Source organism: Glossina fuscipes, unplaced genomic scaffold (genome assembly GCF_014805625.2).
Source record: "Glossina fuscipes isolate IAEA_lab_2018 unplaced genomic scaffold, Yale_Gfus_2 0, whole genome shotgun sequence".
Taxonomy (NCBI): Eukaryota; Metazoa; Arthropoda; class Insecta; order Diptera; family Glossinidae; genus Glossina; species Glossina fuscipes.
This window is the reverse complement of record NW_023998414.1, coordinates 1988686-2012246: the sequence shown is the minus strand read 5'-3', so window position 1 is coordinate 2012246 and position 23561 is coordinate 1988686. Positions and strand designations below refer to the sequence as shown.

Sequence of the window (23561 nt, the reverse complement as noted above, 5' to 3'; positions counted from 1 at the left end):
TCATACGCGGCTTTTCCCAAGAAACGCACAATTTACACATCATTTAAATGCTCAAAAATGCAATTTTCCTCTCTCCACTACTTGTAACCTTTCAAACTATGGTACAAAAAGAATAGAGACTTTTGAAATTAAATTACGAAGACGATAGACGTCTGCGCATGCAACTGTCAGAAATATTTTTATTAATTTGATAGATTAATGATTGCAGCAAATATATTCGAAATTTATTTTTTCCTTTAAAAGTATTGCTATATATAAATTCTTTATCTTAATTGTTTATTTTTCGATATGGTTAAATTATCCGATTATTTTAATAGCACGACCATTAAAGGACGTGCTAACGTAAGTTCATTTCAGTTTTTCAAATAGAGAATCGATTTCAAGTTTTCAAAATATTGTAAAGGTTGCCAAGGCCACATACGCCTCGTTTGCAATTTTGTATCTATATCATCGCTTAACGAAGAAGACGCCACCGCAGGCTGTCAAAAAGCCTGACAAACCAGCCATAACAGCACCCGAAAAAGATGCCTTGACGAAATGTCCAAAATGTCAATGTGAAAAATCCTCATCTACTGATTGTAATTGTGATAAACGCCAACTGTACCAAGCTCCTGCTACGTCGTCTGATCAACGCAATCAACCGTCACTTGATCAAAAGTGTGGCGATCGTTGTCAGCATAATGAAAGTCGTAGCTCAGTCGTTAATCAGTGCGAAAAATCCGATAGTAATAATCCTCCAAAGCAAGCAGTTCCTTCACATGGAGGCAAATGTGAGCAAACTCATCATAAGGTAATGAACTCTGCCCCCGTTAAACCGTTCGAAACAGTCGATGTAAAGGCAAAGGGACGGGATCTGAAATTTTCAAACGAAAAAAGGTGAAGTTTATCGCATTGATGCAACCTATAATAATGCACGCCCCATAAATGTGAATAGTTTTTTATAATTGCAGTTTTACTGAGCCCTGGGACCCTTGGGAATAGACAAAGCAAATAACTCAATTAACAATAGCCGTTGAAAACCGCCTCATCCGTTAATTAAACTTTTCAGTGAATAACATAAGTACTTGTAGCAACACTTTTCTTTACTATTATCATTGATGTAGTTCCCATTATATTATGCTATACTTTAGCAAAATTCGTATACAAAATTGAAATGTGCCGCTCATTTGTGTGAGCATTATTTTCATTTTTATTACACGTTTAATTTCGTTCGTCTTTAAAACCAAAAAAAAAAAAAAAAGGAAATAAATGCCTTTGGCTGTTACCAACGTACAAAATTGATTTTTCATATATCTATGCGTGGTGCTTTTTCGTCATAATAGTCGCGTCCCCTACGTAGCATACGTCTCCATACACACGGCTGGTGTAGAATGTACCAGTCGATGATTCTTATAATCATTTTCTTGTTGACTACGCAAGGCATACGCAAGGGTTACCAGATAACTGAAGTCAGATCTGAAAGCAATTATCGTAACCTTCTTTCCTTTTCTGTCAAAATAATTGACCAGGATAATTGAAGATTGTTAAGCCAGATAGTGCTGAGCCGGATGGATGTAAGAAATCCACCCCTTCAATTTTATTGGAGCTTGAAGGTAACGTTAATCCTAAATTGCATTACGGGCGATTTGGAACATACGAAATTTAATTTGTGAAACAAGAAGGCTAATCATCATTTATGTGTCGATTCCTATGCACAAAATTTTAAATTCTACCGAAACGTACAAGCAAAATCAGAAATCCTTTGAAACAGAAATGTCCCCGATCCCACGTACTCGCAAGAGCTGTCTATGATGCGATTCTAGAAGATTTGTTATTTACTGCTAACATTTTACGCAAACGAGTTCGTGTTCAATTAGATAGTTTCCCAATCCCAACACAATACCACGAAACACATTTACCCCAATTTATAAGGAACTGACTGGAAGCAATGTTACTTTTGCATTTCCTGATAACTACTACCTGTTCATGTGAACACTTGCCTCAATCCAAGATAATCGAGCGATACCTAGAAAAGGAATTAATTTTTAATAATATTGAATGTTGTTGTTCTCGTTGCTGTTCTTGTCGTAATTACGAGGATATATCTCAAATTTAGAAGTGGAATATTTTTTACAAAAGAACATAAAAAATTTGTGAAATGTGGAAGTAAAGTAAATAAAAGTGAAACCGCCAAAGTTGCTTGCGTTTTAGATAAATACGCTAGAAATTTACGCTAACCACAAAACAGCATACGTTGAAGCTATTAAGGCCCGGATGTAGCCGGATAAATCTGTCATTATTCATGATAAAATGTAATTATATTCTCTCCGCTCTCTGTGGCAAGGTATTGTAATAGCCTAAGTACCATCTAAATCCCAGTGCCCGTTTAAAGTTAGCATGACTTTTCTTTGCATAGACAATTTTCTTTTTCTTATTTTAATGTAAGCCAAATTGTGCAACATTCAGTTCATAGCACAAGGTACATTGTAAGCAAACTTGACGTCTTTGGCCTCTTCTTGCCATTGTACCTTCTGAAATTTAGGAATTTAGTTAAGTAATATTTTACGCGCTTCCATTGGAGAATTTAAATTGTTACAACTACATGAATATAATTTATTTTCGCTCGAGATGTCCACATTAGCAGCAGCTGAAAGCAACGAAGAATCCAGCGGATTTTAAAAAATTCGCTAATCAATCTTAAGTAAAAAAATTTTTTTTTTTTTTTGAAACTCTACACCACTTGCGGTACCAGGGTATATTAAATTTGTACCGATGTATACAACAAACCCGATTCACCTTTTATTATACTTATCCATTTGAAAGAGATTCTATACCTGTCTGTTTATAAGTTGTTATATGGAAAAATGTATTATGCGAAGCGATCACAATGCTTCGCTGAAGAAAAATTGTTGTCATACCTACAAAAAATTCAGAATTTAACAAAAAACTAATACAAGAAACGATATTTTAATTTCAAATTCTTATGTCAGTGGATACGGTAATCGTTGGATCCATCCTTTTAACTTCAACGTCAATTAAGGCTTATGAAAATAATTTTTATAAATAACAGCATCAGGAATGCAGACCAAATGAACATATCCTTGCGTTCTTTTACGACAAAAACTATGCATCAGAAATCTCGGAACGTATATCAGAGTCTCCAAAAACTGAGAAACACACTCGTAGTTGATGATCATCATAGATTATGTGTTTTGAAAATACACACATTCAACTATAAACTATGTACTACAATTCATCGCCGATATTGAGACGTAAAATAATTACAAGAACATCCATCGACATTGATATTTATACGTAGGGCAATTATTTTGTGTAGCCTGTTGTTAGAAATTATTAATCAATCGATAAGCAAAAATTTAATAATATATTTTATTAATTTAATACATATGGGTTCGAAGTCAAAGATCCATTTTACATTTTTATTTTTTTTTCTTTTCTTTTTTTTCTCTTTGTTCACTTGTTATTAATAGATAAATCGTTATAAAACTTTCTACCGCAGCAAGGAAAACGATTTTGAAATTTTTCGACTGAATCATCTCAGGCATGGAATGTAACCTTAAAATTGGGATTACATTAGCGATGGTTATAACAACCTTCTATAAAATACTTACTTTTTTTTGGTGACTATATGTTGGCTATATTACGACTGAAAGAAAGGTTTTCGAAGTCAAAATTATTTTTCGAAGTAAAAATTTTTATTCTAATATATTCTATATATTAGAATAAATTTATATTCTATATATAATGAAGAAATATTCGTGATGAACTGCTCTAATGGTTTTCATACATATCATACGAATACTTACCATTGAAATGAAAGCTCAAGCGCAAACATAATTTAATTGATAACTAAAATATAAGAGCATTTGATGAAGACAAAAATACTATAATAACTAACGCTAACAAGTAATTCAATTTTCTGTTTTAAACAATTATTAATCAATAACGATTTGATACACATTTTTATATTGATTACTATCGATCAAATTAATTACATACTGATTACAAGTTATCATATCATGTATTATTATATGAATCTTACGCGCTACTCACATAAACTTTAAATCTACATATGCTATGAATTCAAAGTTAGTCGCTGTCATATAATGATGAAATGCGATTATATAATGGTGATGGCGATAGTGACGGTGATGGTAAAGTGAAAGTGATTCAAATAAATAAGAAATTACAACAAAGTTAGTATCGTCTTAGGAGAATATTTAGATTACCTATCTCACCTAGATTTTTCTCAACGTTTTAATAAAAATTTTTAAATAAAACTTTATTACAGATTAACTTTATAAGCGTGGTTTAGAAATTTTTCGATTTTAAAAACTTTTTTAATAAATACAGATTATACCTCCCATTATCAAGGCGATAATATATATTTAACGAGAACTTCTTGTGCGCATGTTCGTATTCTTTCAAATACGAAGAGACAAGTGATCGACAAGATCCGTGATTAATTAGGAACCTATATAAGAATAGCAGTGAAGCAGTGGAAAAATAAACATTTTATCGAAATTAATTACGTTTTACTTACAAATTAAAAATTTTAAACTGAAAGACGAGAAAATTCAATTTGAAGAGTTCCTTGGGAGTAATTAGGGGCCAATACGAGGATACCATAAATTAGAATAGAATTAAAAGGCTACGCTTAAAAAATAATTGTTTTAGTATTTTATTGTATATAGTTGTTTAGACCGTCAATTATAATTCGAAAATCAGTGATATATTTTATCGTCTCTGTGTATGAATGTTACAAGCCAAATAAAGTTCATTTTATTTCTCAGTAGTCGGTAGGAGAGAGAGAGCTTGACGTACACAGGTTTTAAGTTTTTAATACAAGAATAAAAAAAAATATATAAATAAAGTTACAGGAGACTATTTTTCAATTTAATTGATACGTTCTTGAACGAAAAACTCTGGTTACCCGTTGTAAGCAAAAGGCTTCAAGAAATATTTGTCATATTTATAGTTAAAATTACTTGTAAGTCAACGGTAACAAAGTGGACGCCATTAATTTCATGTTGAAGGGACATACTTCAAATAATCGACGAAACATTTCGTGTTTGCTTTTCACTTTTAGTACTCAAATGTTTTTTTTTTATTATTTTAAACATTTTATAAAGCAATAGAAATAGCCTGAAGGATTTGGAAAAATCGTTTGATTATTAATATTAAAACTTTTGCTAGTCTAACTGCAATGGTAGAGATTATCATATTTTGAATCTCGATGTTCTATTTAGGATACGATTTTTGAAAGTTTTTGATCAGATTCTTTCAGGTTAAAATTTTTCGAACGACACTTGACAATTGTATGCAACAGGAAACAAAGACAAGCAGAGAGAGAGAGAGAGAGAGAGAGAGAGCGAAAGTGACAACTTCTAATACAAAGTAGATGCAGGAATGGACTTGCCACATAGTATACTAATAACGGTAATATAAAGAGGATATATATTAAAAGTTTTCGGACATTTTTTTTGTTTTTTTTCTGAAGCAAAATTGGTTCAAATATATTTCACGTAAAAATTTACAATAACCATTATAAAATATGGGAGAATATTTGCTTTTTTAATTGCACAAGAATTAAATTAATTTAATCAATTTGAATAGAAGTACACTAAATATAAGAGAATGGTGAGCTAAATACAATATAATTTCCGAAAGAAATTAAAATTTAAAATGTAGTTAAATGAATGAGAGTGAGTTACTAAGCTAATTATCTCTATATGATGAGTTCGCATTTTTTTTCTAGGAATTCTCATTAGGAGAATATTGCGTGAGTTGCAAGTTAGAATGAAACTAATTTTTTACAGTTACTATTATCGCATTACCGCATATTGCGTCTAAACTAAACAAAGCAAACCTTTAATATAATGCAAACTTTAGAATTTTAAAAGGATAAAACTAAGCCGTTTCAAATTCTAGCAAATGCTGATTTCATAGTTGGCCATAGTGTTCTGCAAATAAAGAGAAATTGTAAACTCATAAAGAACATATATATATATATATATATATATATATATAGAGAGAGAGAGAGAGAGAGAGAGAAATCGGAAAACTTACCAATTGTATGCATTGGTTGTTTCGGTTATGTTTCCGTTATTTTAAAACAATTTGTTCCATAAATTTACTACTACACACACTAATAAAAACTACATCGTATTTTCAAATTTAAATAAGATTTTTTTAAGTCTAATATGTTGTGTTTTTTGCTATGTCCTCTTCTCTTTTTTTTTTTTTTCTTTTTTTGATGTATTGCGATATTTACGCTTCATTACTTGCTACAGATTCTAAGTCGCTGTTGTCCTCACTGCCGGTTGCTTCGGTGGGATCGCCCATGGCAACTCGGGCATATTCGTCCGTGTCAATGCTCTTGCAAAAGTGTATGGCGTATTTCAATTTCTCCATTAACACGGGCTAAAATGAAGAAAAAAAAAAATAATTCGTTGACTTGATATGAAACATGCGCTCAATGTACCTTGCAGGAGTATCGTGGCATTTTCAACAAAAAGAAGCAAGTATAACTTTCAGGCAAAAAGTGATCCGGCGGATTTTTCTCTAAAACTTGTAAAACGAAATCGCGTCCACGGAAATCAGCAATAGTACGTGGCAGACGTGTGCGGCCCCAAACAAAACGCAAGAACAATGAACGCTCCTGAAAACCCATAACAATAAAACAGTTGGAATAAACTTGAAAGGTTGGTTCAAATATGATTCGTGTCACCTGATTAGTAAATTCTTCCATAACCTCCCAAAACCATTGAACAATTGGAGAATTGGGGTCAAATCCTTTATATGTAGCTACAGATTTCAGTAAACCTAAGGGAATATCTGGAGATCCACAAACCATTGCTTGAAGTTCGGCAGCCGAAAAGAGCGATAACAGCGGCACTGGTATTACCTTCGACATACCATCCCGCACGGCTTTCACTTGTTCATCAAATTCATGCAACCGGAAATTTAAAGCCAGACGCACATATTCGTGACGATTTTGAGGGGTTATTCGAGTATAACGTGTGGAAAGCGGCACTTCATGTCCCTTAGCGGATGAAGTAGAAAAAGGCAATTCCAGAGTACTAAAAACCTTAGGATCGTCATCCATATTGCGAATGCACAACAAACCGGCTACATAATCCCGATCGACTTCGGTAAGGTCAGATGGCCTTAATTGCTCACCGGCTAATTGACGCCAAACCGGTTCAGCCAAACTATATAATACATAGAAGCTCTAATCTCCGCCTTATAGATAATGATTCATTAATACGTACTTTAAACTTAGAGGTGATCCTGTACGAACAGCAATACCCATCAATACGCCCAGAAAACGAAACATATTCATTTGTAGTACTGATGTTAGCGTGGGATCTAAAAGGAAACAATCGCGATTGGCACCAGCTTCACCACGACCATTAGGTGTAGTTATAAGCAAGGGCACACTTCCGTTTTGCAATTCGTCACACATTTCAGCTATTGACTCACTGTAGCCTCCACCGCAATCATCTACTGATTCACCTACGAATTTTACTTTCCACACTCTATGCGGTAAAGACAGCGCTTCTTGAGTAAGTAAGGGCAACTTCTGAACCATTTGCCCAAACACACTCTTCATGCCATCAACACCCGCTAGACCATTACCAGATTTGTTTCGTGAACGCTTTACCTGGATGCGATTCAGTTCGATAACTGGGCCGTGCTGTCTATCACGCACCATCGTCGTTTGTATTACTTTACGAAAGGCTGCCTCTTTAATAGTATATACTAAAACATCTTTTAAAGCGCCCAAACTTAAGTCTCCTACACGCGGCAAAAAAAGAACAACCGAAAACTTATAATAACGCCACATTTAAATATATTTCTCTATTCAGCCTCAACATACCTGTGATAGGTAGCATGGCCAAACAGGGACACAATAATTCTGAAAAGTGATGCAACAGTACTAAGCGGGCGTGTAGAGCTTCCGGTGGCAAGTCTCGAACTAAATCATATTCTAGCGGTGGATTAAGAGGCGGTCTGACTCTCTCTGATAACTGTAACGTAGACAAAGCCAGTGTATGGGCCGAGCCACATGTCACTTTAACAATGTGCTTCCCTACCAAAGCTTGTACAAGTCTAGGTCGAGCAATAGCGCTAACTGTTCCATCGCCTAATTGACCTTCATCATTGTCGCCCCAAGTGTAAACTTCGCCCGTGTCGGTACACGCAACACAGTGCAAAGAACCCGTTGCAATAGAAACCACTTTTTTACCTTGCAGAGCTGTCACTTTCTTAGGACGCCTTACATGATCTACGGTTCCATGACCCAACCGATGAAAATCTCCCTTACCCCAGGTATATACTGCTCCAGACTTTGTAAGAGCCACCGAAAATTGCGAGCCACATTCTACTTTTACCACCCCTAAACCTGATAAACTTTCGATTTTAACAGGTACTTTGCAACCATCAGAACCACCTCTCCCCAGTTTGCCATAATCTCCATCGCCCCAACTCCATACGTTGTCATCATCGGTTATACATAAAGTCTGAGCATCACCGGAGCCACAAGCAATATCAATTGCTCGATAGCCTAGCAACGCTTCCACCAATTTTGGACGCAACTGATCCTCAGAATCCCCATGACCCAAGCGGCCATAACGCCCTTTGCCCCAAGTTAATACATGCCCTGTTGCAGTAATTGCCGCCGAATGTGCGCTGCCACATGCTATATCCACAATCCCAACGCCAGTAGGTTCTTCTATCAATTTTGGACGATCATAACTCATTCGGTTTCCATGACCCAATTTGCCATCTTCGCCTTCACCCCAAGAATACACTTCACCGTCAGTTGTTAAAGCTAAGCAATGTTTCCCGCCAGAGTTCACAGCTACTCTTTTAATAAAAACGTGCTGCAAGGAAGCGACTAAAGTGGGAACAGCCCAGGAATCAGTTCCCCCCACTCCCAAACGACCTCCGCACCCATAACCAGTAGCAAAAAGTTTGCCATCAGGAGTAACAGCAAACAACGTCTGCTCACCTCCTGCCAGTTGTACGGGTCGCAATAAACTTAGAGCTTCACAAGGCGTAGGAGTTTTTATACGACTTCCTTCCAAACCGCCAAGTTGACCCCTATGATTATGACCCCACCCATAAATTGTACTGGCTCCACTCCATGATAATGCCCAATCATCTGGCCTTCGGTTCAACCACTGGAGAAGCTGACTGTCGTGTTCAGCTTTAAAAACATTTTGATCTTCATGCAACAATCGTACAGCATTTTCTCCCGGCAAAGTTCCTGATGATCCACCACAAGCACCTAAATTGTCATGTAGAGATAACGACATCACCGAATCAATGTACTGTATTAAATTGCAAGAACTTGGGGTTAAAATGTTAACTATAGAAGGTGCGGCGTCTTGTATTTGTGAAGGAGGAGGAGTAGGATTACTTGTGGTGCTCGTAGATGAAGCTATCGAAGTTGTGGAATTAATCATAGTCGGACCTGATTGTTGGCAGGTACTCTGAGGTTGTGGTATCATTTCAGTGAATTTTTTTCGAACTTCTAAACAAAATGCTTTGGGTAATTCAGTTCTCTTAATTAAGGATTGAGCCACTCGAACGGCAATACAATAGCGTTTGAACCAAGCCCATTTATGAACATCAGTTGGTGGCAATACCGCATCCAATTGCATGTCACAAGCTAGAGCCGCCAATGTCTTAAAATAGTCTGAATGCATGAGATGAATTCCACCGCGTACTTGCGGTTCTTCATATTCATACTGCCGCAATAATTCGGGAATCAAAGGCATTAAAATCGAATTCAAAGAAGGATCGAGAGGTTTCGGTGCATATTTGGATAATAAGACAGCATGTAATCGCTTTAAAGACCATATGCGCTGAGCAGTTGTCAAAGAATTTAATTGAGCGCAAGCGGCCAATGCTGCCGCTAAGCGCAACAATACTCTATTATTATTGGGTCCTAATCGCTCATCTAACAAAGCCATTACTAAAGCCATTGATGGTTGGGAAAGCACTGCACGATCAGAACCTCGTTCATTCATTGATGAAGTTGGCATTATGGCATGCACCCAAAATCTCCAACCCCATCCATTTACCGTACTATCGGAGGTAAACTTCCAACGCATTTCATCGCCAGGAATGCGGATTTCAGAAGCCCACTGAGAAATTTCTCGACCAGAACGCATAGCGATAACTCGCCCGGCCCCATCCATGATCACCAAGGGATCATTCCTCTTCTCAGTAGAACAATTTGAGTCGAATTCCAAGCGCAATGCTTCTGCACCTAGTATTTTCACATGACCAGTCGTCGTAACATTGTCCACATAAGGATGACTACTCTCTTGCATTACGGGCTTCGGAATTTTCTCTAAACTATGACGCGAGGTACATAAATCTTCCAACTCCGTAACACATGTCTCTAAAAGCATGGCGCCAATGGAAGTGCTATTCGAGCCTAACGCAATTAAAGTATCCGCAATCGTCTGCGACGTACTCGAAGGACCCGTACGGCCGGCTACACTTAATTTTAGTAGTTCGACTAAACTTTTAGCTTCTGATTCTCCTAATAGTGAAGTGAAATCATCGAGTCCTGTCAGCGATGTTTCAGCGATCATTTCTTCTTGATGTGTCATGGTAGCGGCCATTACAGACATAGCGCTGGCTGACATTTTTGAATGCTTATGTGGAGCTGCACTAGAGAGCGATGCCGACAGTGATAATGAACCTGTTAAGCTTTGGAAAGCACTCAGTGGCCCAGCCGGAGCTGGGGCGTCTAATTCGGGCGATGGTTCATGAACAGCTGGATCGGTGGCATCTGCAGGAGCTTCTCCACCACCTTGAGCTATAATATCATTGGCATTGTTTGCTATGGAATGGTTAAGATTAACTCCTAAGGCTGTGTCTTTCAAGCTACCATAATCCGATTCTATTTCATTGGTGAGCTTATCATGTAAATTAACTTTACTGTGACTTGTTAAAGCAGCTATTATGAGTTGTCTAGCTTGTAGAATACTCATTGCATTCAGCACATAGTTTAGAGCAGTTTGACGAGCCCCATTCGTTTCAAGCGTTAAAAGTGTTTCACTCAAATTGGTTTTCATTGATTGCTTGGTTGTACCATTGGAATTCGCTGTAGTATTCGCAGTTTCTGAATCATATATACCAAGGCTAGTTCCTCCTAAAGGATCTTTAATAGTGGCAAATGGCACTGGGCCTTTCTTTTCGTCTTCTGCTGGTGACTGTGGTAAACCCCATGCAATGGAGTGGGAACTACCACAAGCAACCCGATTTACAAAAACTGAGTCTAAACCAATTACTAACGCTGGCTTCTTATTTACGACGGTGTTGCCAGAACCTTGTTGCCCATGATCGTTGTCACCCCACGCATAAACTTGACCAATATCAGTTACTGCAAGACAATGCAAAGCACCCACTGCTACATGAATAACCTTACGTCCTCGTAATCCTTGAATTGGTTGTGGCTTACGTACATGTTGATCACTGCCATGACCCAAGCGATAGTAATCACCTTTACCCCATGTCCAAACCTCTCCAGTGCGTGTTAAAGCTAAACTAAATTGAGCTCCACATTCAATTTGTATTACACCGATCCCAGTCAAACGTTCTATCTCATGGGGGACCGAGGATCCTTCCGACCCACCACGTCCTAGTTTACCAAAATCTCCATCGCCCCAAGAATAAACCGCTCCTTCTTCGGTTAATGCTAATGTTTGAGCATCACGGCTGCCACATGCAACTTGTATAACTCTTTTTCCACTTAGAGCGGCTACTAATTTAGGTTTTAATTGAGTAGCATTATCTCCATGACCTAAGCGACCATATTCTCCTAACCCCCATGTATAAAGCTCACCGGCGGAAGTAATAGCTGCGCTGTGGGAAGATCCACAAGCTATATCCCGAATTTTTTTTGAACGCAATGCTTCTATCATTTTAGGTTTATCCATTGTTAAGCGATTCCCATGGCCTAATTTTCCATCTTCGCCTTCACCCCAAGAAAAGATTTTACCATCTAGTGTTAACGCGAGAGCATGCTTTCCTCCCGAATGTACTGCTACTTTCTTAACCACATACTGGTGTAGAACTGGTATTTGGCGTGGTACTGAAACATTAACACTGGTCCCTAAGCCCAAACGACCATTTGTTCCTTCTCCGCACGAATACACCTTACCATCTTGAGATACTATGAAGAGAGATTTCGAGCCACCAGCAATATGGATCGGGCGCAAACGACTAATAGTTTGCGAGAATGTGGGCACTTTAACTTTCGAGCCTTTTAGTCCGCCTAATTGTTCTTTATCATTTAAGCCCCACACCATTACTGTACAAGGAGGATCACTAAGGGCGGAATATTTTGGGTCGATGTACATTGCCGTTAGATTTTGATTAGAATCAGAAAGATTATCATATTCACAGGCCAAGAAAGAAGCATTCATAAGCATTAAGTCCAAATCAGTTTGTTTTCGTCTTCCTAGTATGTTGAGTGCGTGAACTTTACATTGTATTCCGTTGTTACGGCACTGCTTAATGACTACTTCAATCCAAGGGTAATATTGGCGAACATCTGTCATTAGCACCACAGTTGTGTCCGTATTTTTGATTGAGATCCACGAATATTCCTTTAAGTTACCAATACTATCGCCAACTCTTGTAACTACTAACGAAGGCATATGGGAGTGGTCACTTGGGCTCACAAGTATAGAAAGATTATGTACTAAAACATTTTCATGCATTTCTAAGCGAATCCAATGTTTTCCTTGTGTGCTAGAAGAACTTTGCCAACAATTAGGACTACGATCAAGCAAGTGTTTGGCAGTGCTTTCATTGGAGGATACAGTTAGAGAGCGTATACATCTAGACCAGTCTTCTATGAGATCTGTAGACGCAGGAGTTGATAAACTATTAAGGCCCAATAAGGTACTGCCCTGTACCGAGGTTCCCACCGCCTCTATATCGTTAATAGAACCTTTCCAACCTGGATGCTGTGGAAAGTCCACGCTAACATGTTTACCACAAACTGCGGTTACCGTTCCCACACTGCCTCGTAAAATATTGCCCCATTTATAACGAGGAGCAGCACGCATTCGTACCTGAGAACCCGTTTGTATTTGAGATAAACGGCCTGTATTCATATTAAAAACTAACTTTTCACGAGACATTTCAAGCAATTCAATGTGAGCAAAACACATCCAATATGTGTTACCATGTAATTGCCAATCCACTTGAACATTAAGATCGTGCAAGCCTTCCGTATCTACTTTAAGAACAGTGCCAATATCCCCCTTCTTGATTTCCTCGAAATCTAAACAACAGCGCACTATCATTCCGGGGGTAACCAAACCTCGGACATACATAGCATATTGATCTGCTGATTGAAAATCTTTTCGGCTCTCGAATTTTACAGATTGATCCTGCATTGATGAACCTTCAACTGTATCCGAGCTGCTATCTAAACTCTCATTATCAGAGTCCGTTTCACGATCCTGCAATAAAGCTACTTTATTGGCCATCATAGCGTTGGTGTTAGTCTCCAACTCTGATGGATCGTTATAGTCAATAGGATCTATAGTATTGTTACAAATATCCGGATGTTCTAAAATCCACTGTACTATTTGCTCCGGGGTCGGTATTATATCTGGATGTATGGTAAGTTGCTTAACACCCAGTTCTACAGATTTTTTACTGAAACCCATTTCAGTTATTTGTGAAATAAGGAGTGTAGTAAAGGCTATTGATTGATCAGACGATTTCGTTTCAAGTGCCACAGGATTGCTAGTCCCTGTAGCTTCGTCGAATACACTCATGTTGTAAATTGGTGTGCCATGAATCATAGTAGGTTGAATAGAAGGCATTACATTACCGCTACGTCCGCTTAACGGTCCTGAATCATTTATCTCCGAATGAACTTGAGAAGCCAGCACCTGTGCACAATTTAAAGCAGCTGTGGCTAACTCGTTGTAATTATAGCACGCTTTAACAGGGGATGGTTGTGTTGCTCTAATCAATATACTCTGTATTAAAAGTTCATTCTCATTTGCACCTGAAAAAGAAGCATTGGAAAATTCCTCATTATTTGAATCCAGTGTCCGCGGGGTATCTGCATCTCCAACTGGTTTTTGTATCTGCTCCTCCTCAGATACACTTTCTTCTGATGAGTATGAACACATTCCAGGGGAACGTTGCTTCAAAATTTTTCTAAGTGCTATTTGATGACGATATAAAACGCAGTTTGCATTAAGAACAGCTAACTGTATTTGTTGAGAACGCAAAAGACTTATATCTATGACATTGGGAACAGACTCTTTTCTTTCTCCAGGACCATAGAGAAGAACAGACCATGAATTTAAGAGCATCTCGTTCATAGGCAGTCGAGATAAACTGAACACACTATAGTCGGCGCCTTCTAGAGCAGTATTCAATGAAAGGAGGCGAAATTCACCGCTCAACGACTGACAAGCCATACTAAGCAAACATTTTCCTTTAGTGGTAAACCGGCAAATAGTGCATAAATCGCCTTCAAAATGTACTTGAAGACCAACTCGCGGTCGTATATCGCAACCTCCAATAGTACTCAATACGCCCATCACAAATATATACTCATTTTCTAGATGCTGTAAGTCTAAACCGTCTTCGCCAAATAATTCAGCAGCTACGCACAACTTTTGCGATAAAAATGAGTTTATGGATGTATTCCAAACAGGCAGTGTATGTAAACGTCTTAGCAAGGCGACAATTTCCTCAGCTACAGTGCCAGAGTGTGAAGCTGTCAACAGTACTCTAGGTTTATTTTCGTTTGTTGTCTGCAGCAAAGAAGAATCGTTTGGACAGTAGAGTGTTAATTTACCCAGGGTGGAAAATATTTGTCGGACGAGCGCACACATGCGTGGTAAATCGCTTTCACTCGTCCAATACACAAGAACAATCTGCAATAAACGAAGGCAGTGAATCTTACGAAACACATCCTGCTCTCTTAGGGTGGGTTGCTCAAGCAGATTTATGTAGAAGTTAATCCATATTGAAGAAGTTAAATGTTTGGATAATGCTGGAGACTCACCTATTGCGAAAGTGATAAAATAAATGCGTACAGAATTTCTAACAGAAAAAGCACTTATGTTTAACAATAATTCACTGACATAGCTTCTGAACATTATCAAGCTTACCAGCAATGGATTTTAAAAATCCTAATGTTCTCCAATTATCAAGACCACAAATGTTCGCTAACGTTGAATCAGGATTTAGTATAGAACGAAACATGGAACATATACCATAAATTGCATGTTTATTCATCTTCTCAGAATGCAATCCAATGCCTACAGATAAAATTTGCAGCATTTGAATACAAGCAAAGCGTAATAATTTAGAGGGGTTTGGATGAGATTCTCCATTTAACTGAGCATCAGAAAAATATTCAATTTTTTCAGTTTCTGTATCCGGCGAAGCAATATTTAAGGCACTATCAGCCAAACGTAAATCGTATTGACCTTCTTTACCCATGCGATAGGAATTGGTGGCGCCAGTGTACCATTCTACACGAACCCACCTGTAAACAGATTTTTTATAAATTACGAAAGAAGTCACAAATATTTGATATGCGTACCCATCTTCACCAACTTCACTGATAATGCGTCCCTCTCCAGGTGGATTGCCGTCTTGATCACCCCATTTCCAATTAGCTCCTCTGACAATACGTGTGCCAATTTTCATTAATTTTGCCAATTCCGGACCAGATAGATTGGCCTTATTAGATCTTTGTTTCAATATAGTATCTTCATACACAACAGACAATTCATATCTTTTCTTGACTGCCGGTATATCTCCACCTGTTTGGCTGAGTAGACCCAAAACAGTTCCCAGCGTTCCAGAATTGATTAATAGACTTAACTCATTTGGACCCATGTCTTTGGCCAAAATTCCAAATATACTCAGAAGAAAACGTGCTCTAGGCAATTTCTTTAAAAATACATAAGTGCCTAAATTTGAGTTGTCCTTGCCGGTTACATTACATTTGGATTTTAATTGGATCTGTTCTTGATTGACTAAACGTTTCAACTCTTCTATAGCCCATTCCAAAATTCGAGCTTGAGCTAACATCAGATTTGCCTTCTGAAATGCTGTTATAGAGTTAAGATCATCTAAGACGTTCAAAGTGGTGTTTTTACTATTTTTCAGATGCAGACCTAAGTAACCACTCAATATATTATACTTGACCGCATCTAATAAACCATTAACTTGCAAAATAGTATGAAACATTTCTAAGCCCTGACGTCGGATCTGATAGCGCTGCACTTGACAATACATGGCGCGTCGCACAGTTTCCACATCACAAACCTCTTGCATAACAAACCCTACTATCTCATTCATAAGTGTTACATTCAACTCGCCAGAAAAATACCACTTTTCACAAAGCTTACGAATAAAGTCGTTATTCAGGCGAGGTTCAGCGTCTGGTTTTTTATCCTCAAAGTCAATTTCAGGAGCTTGTAATTTGACTTCTTCATTAACGGTTTTGCGTTCAGTTGACATAAGATTATTATCTCCTCCATCCAGTAGATTTTCGTGCGATGTATTACGAGCTAAATGCGAACATATCGTTGCGGAATTGGATATTGTTGTCACTGGCTCTGCGGCTGATATAGAATTGTTTTCATCGCTTATATTTTGTACATGACTTGCATCAAGGAGACATTCCTACGAGAATGTAGTTAATCAAAAATGTAGTCTTAGTCTGTTACTAATATACTTAAACTATATTTACCTGGGATTGATTCAGCCTTTGTGCCACATGTTGGCTCTGGATTGTCACATTTAAAATGTCTTCGGGCTTAGCACATGCTAATTGTTTTTTTGCAACTCTCATATCTGAAAGTATTTTACGAGCGATACGTTTAAAGCGTGGCAGAGTGTGCAAAATGGAGAGGCTTCTCAAGCCCTCCTGCTCTAGACTAATTGCCGGTCTAACCTCATAAAGCAGAAAACGTAAACGTTCTAACATGGGTGCGCAAACTTCTTTATAGCTGCGATTCAATTGCTGTCTTATGCGCACCACCGACCACTTTGTTTGATAAATCAGTTTTATAATTTCCGCTATTTGCTTTGGTAATTTGGTTGCCGAGTTTGCCACGCCTGTTAGTTCCCGCTCAATAGTATTCAAAATCATTCCTCCCAGGCTTTGATGGCGTATTAGAACACCAGTCAGCAAACGTTCTAATTCTTGGACTGGATGTTCAGGGGGGAACTCTTGATGCCAAATAAGGTTGTTATCTTTACAAAAGCGCTCCGATATTGTCATCCATGTCACTACCAATGGGTCTGTTAATCGACCATCTGCCAAACCACAAACTAAAGTCTCAATACGATGCTGTACATTGTTTGTAGTAACTGCCGAAGCTCCAACCGATGGTAGGTTATGAGGTGGGGGCTCCGTTGGAGTACTTCCAGCGGTACTTGCACTACTGCGTGCTTCACCCTTCTCTTCATCAAAAGGGTTGCTAGGTTGTAGTACTTGTAGGCCGCCACTAAAAATTCTAGACTTTAAAATGGTTCTGCCCTGCAACTCTGCGGGCTGCAACGGTGTACCCATTTGTAAAGTGTTTGCAATTAAGCCCAACAAATAGGCCAGAGCCCGTTCTGATGTGAAATGTGCAAGAACTTTACTTTGCTGTAAGTGGGGCTGCAAAGAGAGAAAATTCTTTGTTGTCATATTTACTTAACGTCCGCAAATTTACCTTCTCATCGTTGACGCTAGAAGCATACCGGCCGACTTTGTAGTTATTCAAAATGTATTCCAAATGAGCACAATAACTACTATTGCTTATGTCTGTAGTCAGGTCTTTACCAATACCTTCTCGAAGGTAATCCTTGATCCCTGGAATATCAACTCTAAAAAATATAAACAAAATTTAAATTAACTTAAAAGTGTAATTAATCCAGGAATGATAAAGTAAGTTACTCACTTATATTCACTAATATCGCAAACGAAATTGTTGAGAACGATCCATTTTCCTCCATCCAATATATGATTCTCTAGGTCATGCTTACGTATCAAAATCCATTCTTCTGGTTGCGTAGAATGGATACTAGTTTTGCTCGGGTTGCCACGACATATTATACCCGGCCATCCCAAATCATCCGAATCTTGCACATCGCTATCGCAAATTAGACGATTCAAATTGTCCAAAGCATGTAAAAGTGGGATAAATTGATTACACCAGTCAAAAGCAGGCATAATCGAAGGTTTATCCCGTTTCAATAAAATTAAACCTATAAGTAATTCGTACAATAGAGTGTCTGATATGTCAGCCATAAGAATATCGGCTACACCCTCTTTGCCCTGAAGTGCAATTTCATGCGCCTTTTGCAGTGAATGTATGCATAAATTGACCGCACTTTGCAAATATTTAGTGAGTAACATTTCTGCTCCACTAAGATCTTCACTTTTTTGGCTTTGATGTATATAAGAAAATAATAAACGTTGAAATCTGTGCAATAAATCTAAGCTGGGACTTGAACACTCCTGCGCGTTCAGTGAACACAATGATGGTGACTCCTCCTCCACCTTAACAATGCCGTTGCTATTTTGTAACAGGAGTTGTGTAAGCTTGGCTTGAGTAAGGGCTGAATTGTTTCGCAATAATTGTTTGATTAAATGCAATAAGGGCAGATTATGCCCGTTGTCGGCACAGTCGTTAGACTCCAAGCGTATAGCCTGATTTAAGGCAGTCTCTAAGCCTCCTTCTGCCATTAACGATCCAACTAGCAAGTCAGTCATAAATCGATGTCCAGCCGTTGAAACACCAGGCTCGGACGGCAAAAGAGAAGTTAAAGTTTGAGCTCGTTCTGAAGCGGTTGGTAAAAGAACGCTCCAACCCACTTGAAGAGCCCATTGTGCAGCTTCTTGCATCGTGCGTAAAACATTCGCTCCGCCTGCCAATGAGAGTATGCGAGTTTTTAGACTGACTAACAATCGAGAACCTTCCGATAATCCTACTGATATTGGCCGTACACCGTTTGCGATTAAGGCATGCAATTGCAATCGCAGCAAATTTAAACATGCCACAGCAACACATTCCGATTCCTGGTTAGGTGTCTGTCGATTATTCGAATCTTGTCCGCAAACCATATTTAGCAACTGATCCAACAATCGAAACGTATGTTCACTTAAATCTATAACGAAAGGCACACGGACTGGTATGCCTTGTACAGATGTCTGACTCCAGATAATGCTTTGAGCTGCACCGCAAGCAATGCCATATGCGTATACCGATGGGTGAGTAGCTAATATTGGATACTTTAGCAAAGGCTCCTTGCTAACGGATGCCGGACATATTTGCTGATAATCATTACGGCCCCAGCCGAAAACTTCACCGTTTGAACTTAAAGCCAAACAATGGGAAACCCCAATGGCAACGTCTACAATAACTTTGGATTGAAGAGTGCTAATGATTTTTGGTGTGCTCAAACATTGCACTTGTTTATCTAGCTGTCCGTGGCCCAAACGGCCCCCATTTGCTTTACCCCATGAATAGAGTTTACCATCACACGTTAAGGCCACCGAAAACTGAGCACCAGCAAAGACTCTCTGCGCTCTGGGTAATGCTTCAATCAATTGCGGTGGTTGCGAACCATTGCAGGAGCCATTTCCGAGTTTACCGAAATCGCCATCACCCCAAGAGAATACCAATCCCGTAGTTGTTACAGCCAAGGTATGAGAATCGCCGCTGCCCAAAGCTACATCAACAATATTGTGTTCTTCTAAAGCAATTACTCGAGTGGGCAACAGTTTATCATCTGAATTGCCATGACCGAGGCGACCATATGTACCGCGACCCCAAGTATAAAGGCTGCCATGGAGTGTGATAGCAGCACTGTAAGTGCAGCCAGCATGAACTGATTTAACACAACGCTCCAGCGTTTTAATTTTGGTTGGTTGCTCTCGTGGCAAGGTGTCTGCATGGCCCAAACGTCCGCCTTCCCCATTTCCCCAAGAATAGGCATTACCTGCGGTATAAATATAATAGACATTAAAACATCTTTTCTCTCGTTGTCTTCAATCACCTGTGCTATCTACCGCCAAATAGTGACGACCTTCGCAATGAGCTGCTACCAAAATTATATGAACATCTGATAGCTCTTCAATTAACATGGGTTCTGTTTCCGGCTTCGATATGCGCCAAGTGTACATTTTGCCGTCTTGGGTTAAAAATAATACATATTCTTCCGATATAACAACCTGTTGTACTTGAAAATAAAAATTTAATACTGGAGCTGTATACTGAGCACAAGTGTTATTGACGCCAGCCAAAGGAATGCTCACAGCAGGTTCGGCTGTAAAACCATACTGATTTGGACACAGCGAAATCCAACCCAATGCATATATACGTTGTTCGTGTAATTGTGGTGACATGGGCGAGCTATCCACGCCATTACTATTGTTGCCATCAGTTGTGTTCATACCGCAATGAGCATTTTCTTCGGAGTTCTGAGGTTCCAAAGATCCCTTAGATGTCATGGTTAATTTTATTGTCTGGTTTGCAACATGCACTGAATGACCTGATAACATATGGGGTTGAGCCATTCTATCTAAATGAGAAATAATTACCACTGCTGCTTGTTTCAAATCTACGTTAGCAGCTTCAAGTTCCGGTAAGGTGAGGAAACGTAAAAAGCATTCAGTTGCACTTGATGGCAACGCTTCAGAGGAATTAGTTGTTGTTAAACCATAATTCCCGACAGATTCGTAACGTTTTAGGATGGGAATCAGGGGAGCTCCAGAATTTTGAGGGACATCGCGGTTGTCGTCGGTAGTCTTTTCTTTTTCCCACAGTGTAAGCAAAAGCACTACCGCCTCAAGACTAGCCGCTAATGTACCTTTTTGAACGCCTAATTCTAAAAGCAAACACAGCGCAGTATGCCTATCTTCTTTTGGGGCAGTGCATCGTCCTCCTAAAGAGTCACCCAAAGCTACTTGGCGAAGAAATTTAATGGAGCGCTCCAAAACTTCTATCCACAGAGGTGATACCTACAATTAAACGTCTGTTTATATCACGGGTTTATCCCAATGCTAACATGCGTTGTATACGTTACCTGTGAAGTGTCAAATAAAAGAGCTTCGGGTAAATCTTGCAAAGATTCCAATGCTTCACACAACAGTTCACTGCACATCTCGGTATCTTCACCTGAACGCCAAGCTCGCCTTAGAAAAAAAAAAGAAAAATTCAAAGCGGCCCTTGTACACACACGAGCCAAGCCAAGTGTAGCTCGTTCTCCATCTTTTCGGGGAGATCGTAGTTCTTGTGAAGGAGCGTGGCGAATTTTACCAAACCGCTCTCTACTGGCAACAAATTTATTCATTTGTCCTCCCAGTGACGAATTAAACGGTATAGTCGGATTATTATTTTGAGTGAAATTACTATCATTAGTTTGAATTTGTTGCTGATTAAAGATTTGTTGCTGTTGCTGTTGTTGTTGTTGCTGCTGCTGCTGCTGCTGCTGCTGTGGTTTTTGCTGCGGTTGTTGTTGTTGCTGAACCATATGAAGTTGTTTACATCTAGTCAAGGCTACAAAATATCGCTCATAGATAAAGAGCTGTTGTCGTAGGTGTAGAGCGGAAAGGCAATTGCCGGCCGCCTGAAGAGCAGTGTCATGCATCTCATTTAGCAAGGTACGTTGGCAATCTAATTTGGCTGCTGCATTTGGCGTGTATCCCCACAACCAAGACAGAAAGATTTCGTTACTATCAACACGTTGAGCATATATAGCAGCCACCTGAGCAGCAGTAGTCATCTTTTTAATGGCCGCATCTGAATCAAGTGTGTGGCAAGCAGTACAATTACAAGCTGACAGAGGGCCACAATAATCGCTGGGTGGGCAGCAGGAGCATTGCAATTTCTGAACACCACAATAGTGTTTGCCATCGTCACCTAAATAAGACAGGTTGCCGGCAGCATTTAAAACTGGAGCAGCCGCGGAGGAAACTAGTTCACAATCTTGAATAAGATTATTCCATAAAACAGCAGCATCTTCGGGATTCCGCAGACACGCTATGAGATCGGCACGCACCCATTTGGCATCAAGGAAAGGCAGAGGGCGCAAGTAGAGATCAGTATTAGCTGAATTTGTGGTCATATTATAGGCGTCGTTACGGTGATTTTTCCACTCGTTGAACTAACAATATATTTGCTCGTAATGAATGTTGACAGAAAAATCAAATATTACTCCTTTATAATTTTTCCATGGCTTTCTTTGTTTCTGCAAACAAATTCTGACACACAAATTTTCATTCAAAACTAACACTTTAGTACTCAAAATACATAAAACTAAATATTTCCACCCACAAGCCTACCGAGGAATTCAGGTTACATTCATTGCCCCGTTTCTAACATGCGAAAATATCCATTAAATATTTTATAATGTATATGTATTCCTAATTAAATAATGAGCCAACTTAACGTTTTTATCTGTCGATGCATCCATCAAGAGATATTGGATTTCTTAATCTAAAAGATCAACGTGTGTTCGGCTGGATGCCGAATGTAAGCATATGCAAAATGCCCAAGGAATTGCGAAAAAAACTGCTGCTCATAGTCTAAAGCAATTGTCGATCTTATAACTTATACAAATAGTTTCGAAAGACATGTAAGATTTCGATACGAAAGATTTGGTTCGCGAGTAGTGCAGATCCTCTCAAAGGCTTATGTAACTTTCTCAATTCTTAAAATTTGTATTCATCTTCTTACTTGATCTATGTATAATGATTAATGGAATAATAACAACAAATGATAATGAAAATGACCACCCAACTCAATCACGGATGCGTGGAATACCTTAAACGTATGTAATGGAAAACGGACGATTCACTTAGTTAATGACGGTGATTTACGGTAAGAAACGTCCTCGTAGCTTTAAAACACTTGAAGAATAAAATGTTATATCGTTGTCCTTGATAGCGTCGTTGTGTTTGCTTTTCGTTTGTTTTGTTTTAAGGATATAGAGACTTGTTTATATACATATATAATGATTATATTATAAGCAATGCGTATTTTTTGTCCTCAAAACCATCTAAAAAACTAGCGATTGCATTGAATAATAGTTTGATTTCCATTGTCGCTATAATGTAGTAATATGTCTTGCGTGCGTCTGACTTTATATTACTTCTGTATGTGGATCTTTTGTCTGATATAATTTTTTTGCTGCAAAAAATTGTAAAACTGTTTAAGAAGATATGTTAAAATAAAAACAACTGGTCTTCGTTAAATTCAAACATATTAAAGTCATTATTTATGATATCAATATCGTATAATAAAAAAATTTAAACTTTATAAGCTTGTCTTTCATGAATTGTTCACTCCACCTCAAATTTTTTCACTTTGTGTTTTCTTTCCCTATACGAAATGAAATTTTCATTTGTAATTTTTCTTTCTAATTTTATGCGGATCGCAAACAATCTTTTTTTACAATATTTGTAGTTAAATGAATATTATTAATTTTCCTTCGTCAATTTAAAGAAATTTTAATTTTTAAATTATTTAAAGTTTTCGAGCGACAAT

General features: G+C 38.4%; 2 protein-coding genes across 2 annotated transcripts; one reads left to right on the top strand and one right to left on the bottom strand.

Moving 5' to 3' along the window:
- The first annotated feature begins 288 nt into the window (after positions 1-288).
- Positions 289-1134, top strand: LOC119644727. The gene is made up of 2 exons (XM_038044446.1): positions 289-342; positions 404-1134. The coding sequence occupies exons 1-2, from the start codon at positions 289-291 to the stop codon at positions 878-880; spliced, it is 531 nt and encodes a 176-aa protein (XP_037900374.1). The 3' UTR covers positions 881-1134.
- Positions 1135-5535: 4401 nt separating this feature from the next.
- Positions 5536-23402, bottom strand: LOC119631689 (probable E3 ubiquitin-protein ligase HERC2). The gene is made up of 15 exons (XM_038024163.1): positions 23366-23402; positions 21560-22276; positions 21100-21493; positions 20071-21034; positions 17970-20013; positions 17742-17895; positions 16772-17686; positions 15614-16704; positions 15177-15556; positions 7883-15070; positions 7275-7800; positions 6731-7214; positions 6485-6661; positions 6070-6423; positions 5536-5963 (listed from the first exon to the last, which is right to left on the bottom strand). The coding sequence occupies exons 2-14, from the start codon at positions 22138-22140 to the stop codon at positions 6271-6273; spliced, it is 15051 nt and encodes a 5016-aa protein (XP_037880091.1). The 5' UTR covers positions 22141-22276; positions 23366-23402; the 3' UTR covers positions 5536-5963; positions 6070-6270.
- Between the last annotated feature and the right edge of the window lie 159 nt (positions 23403-23561).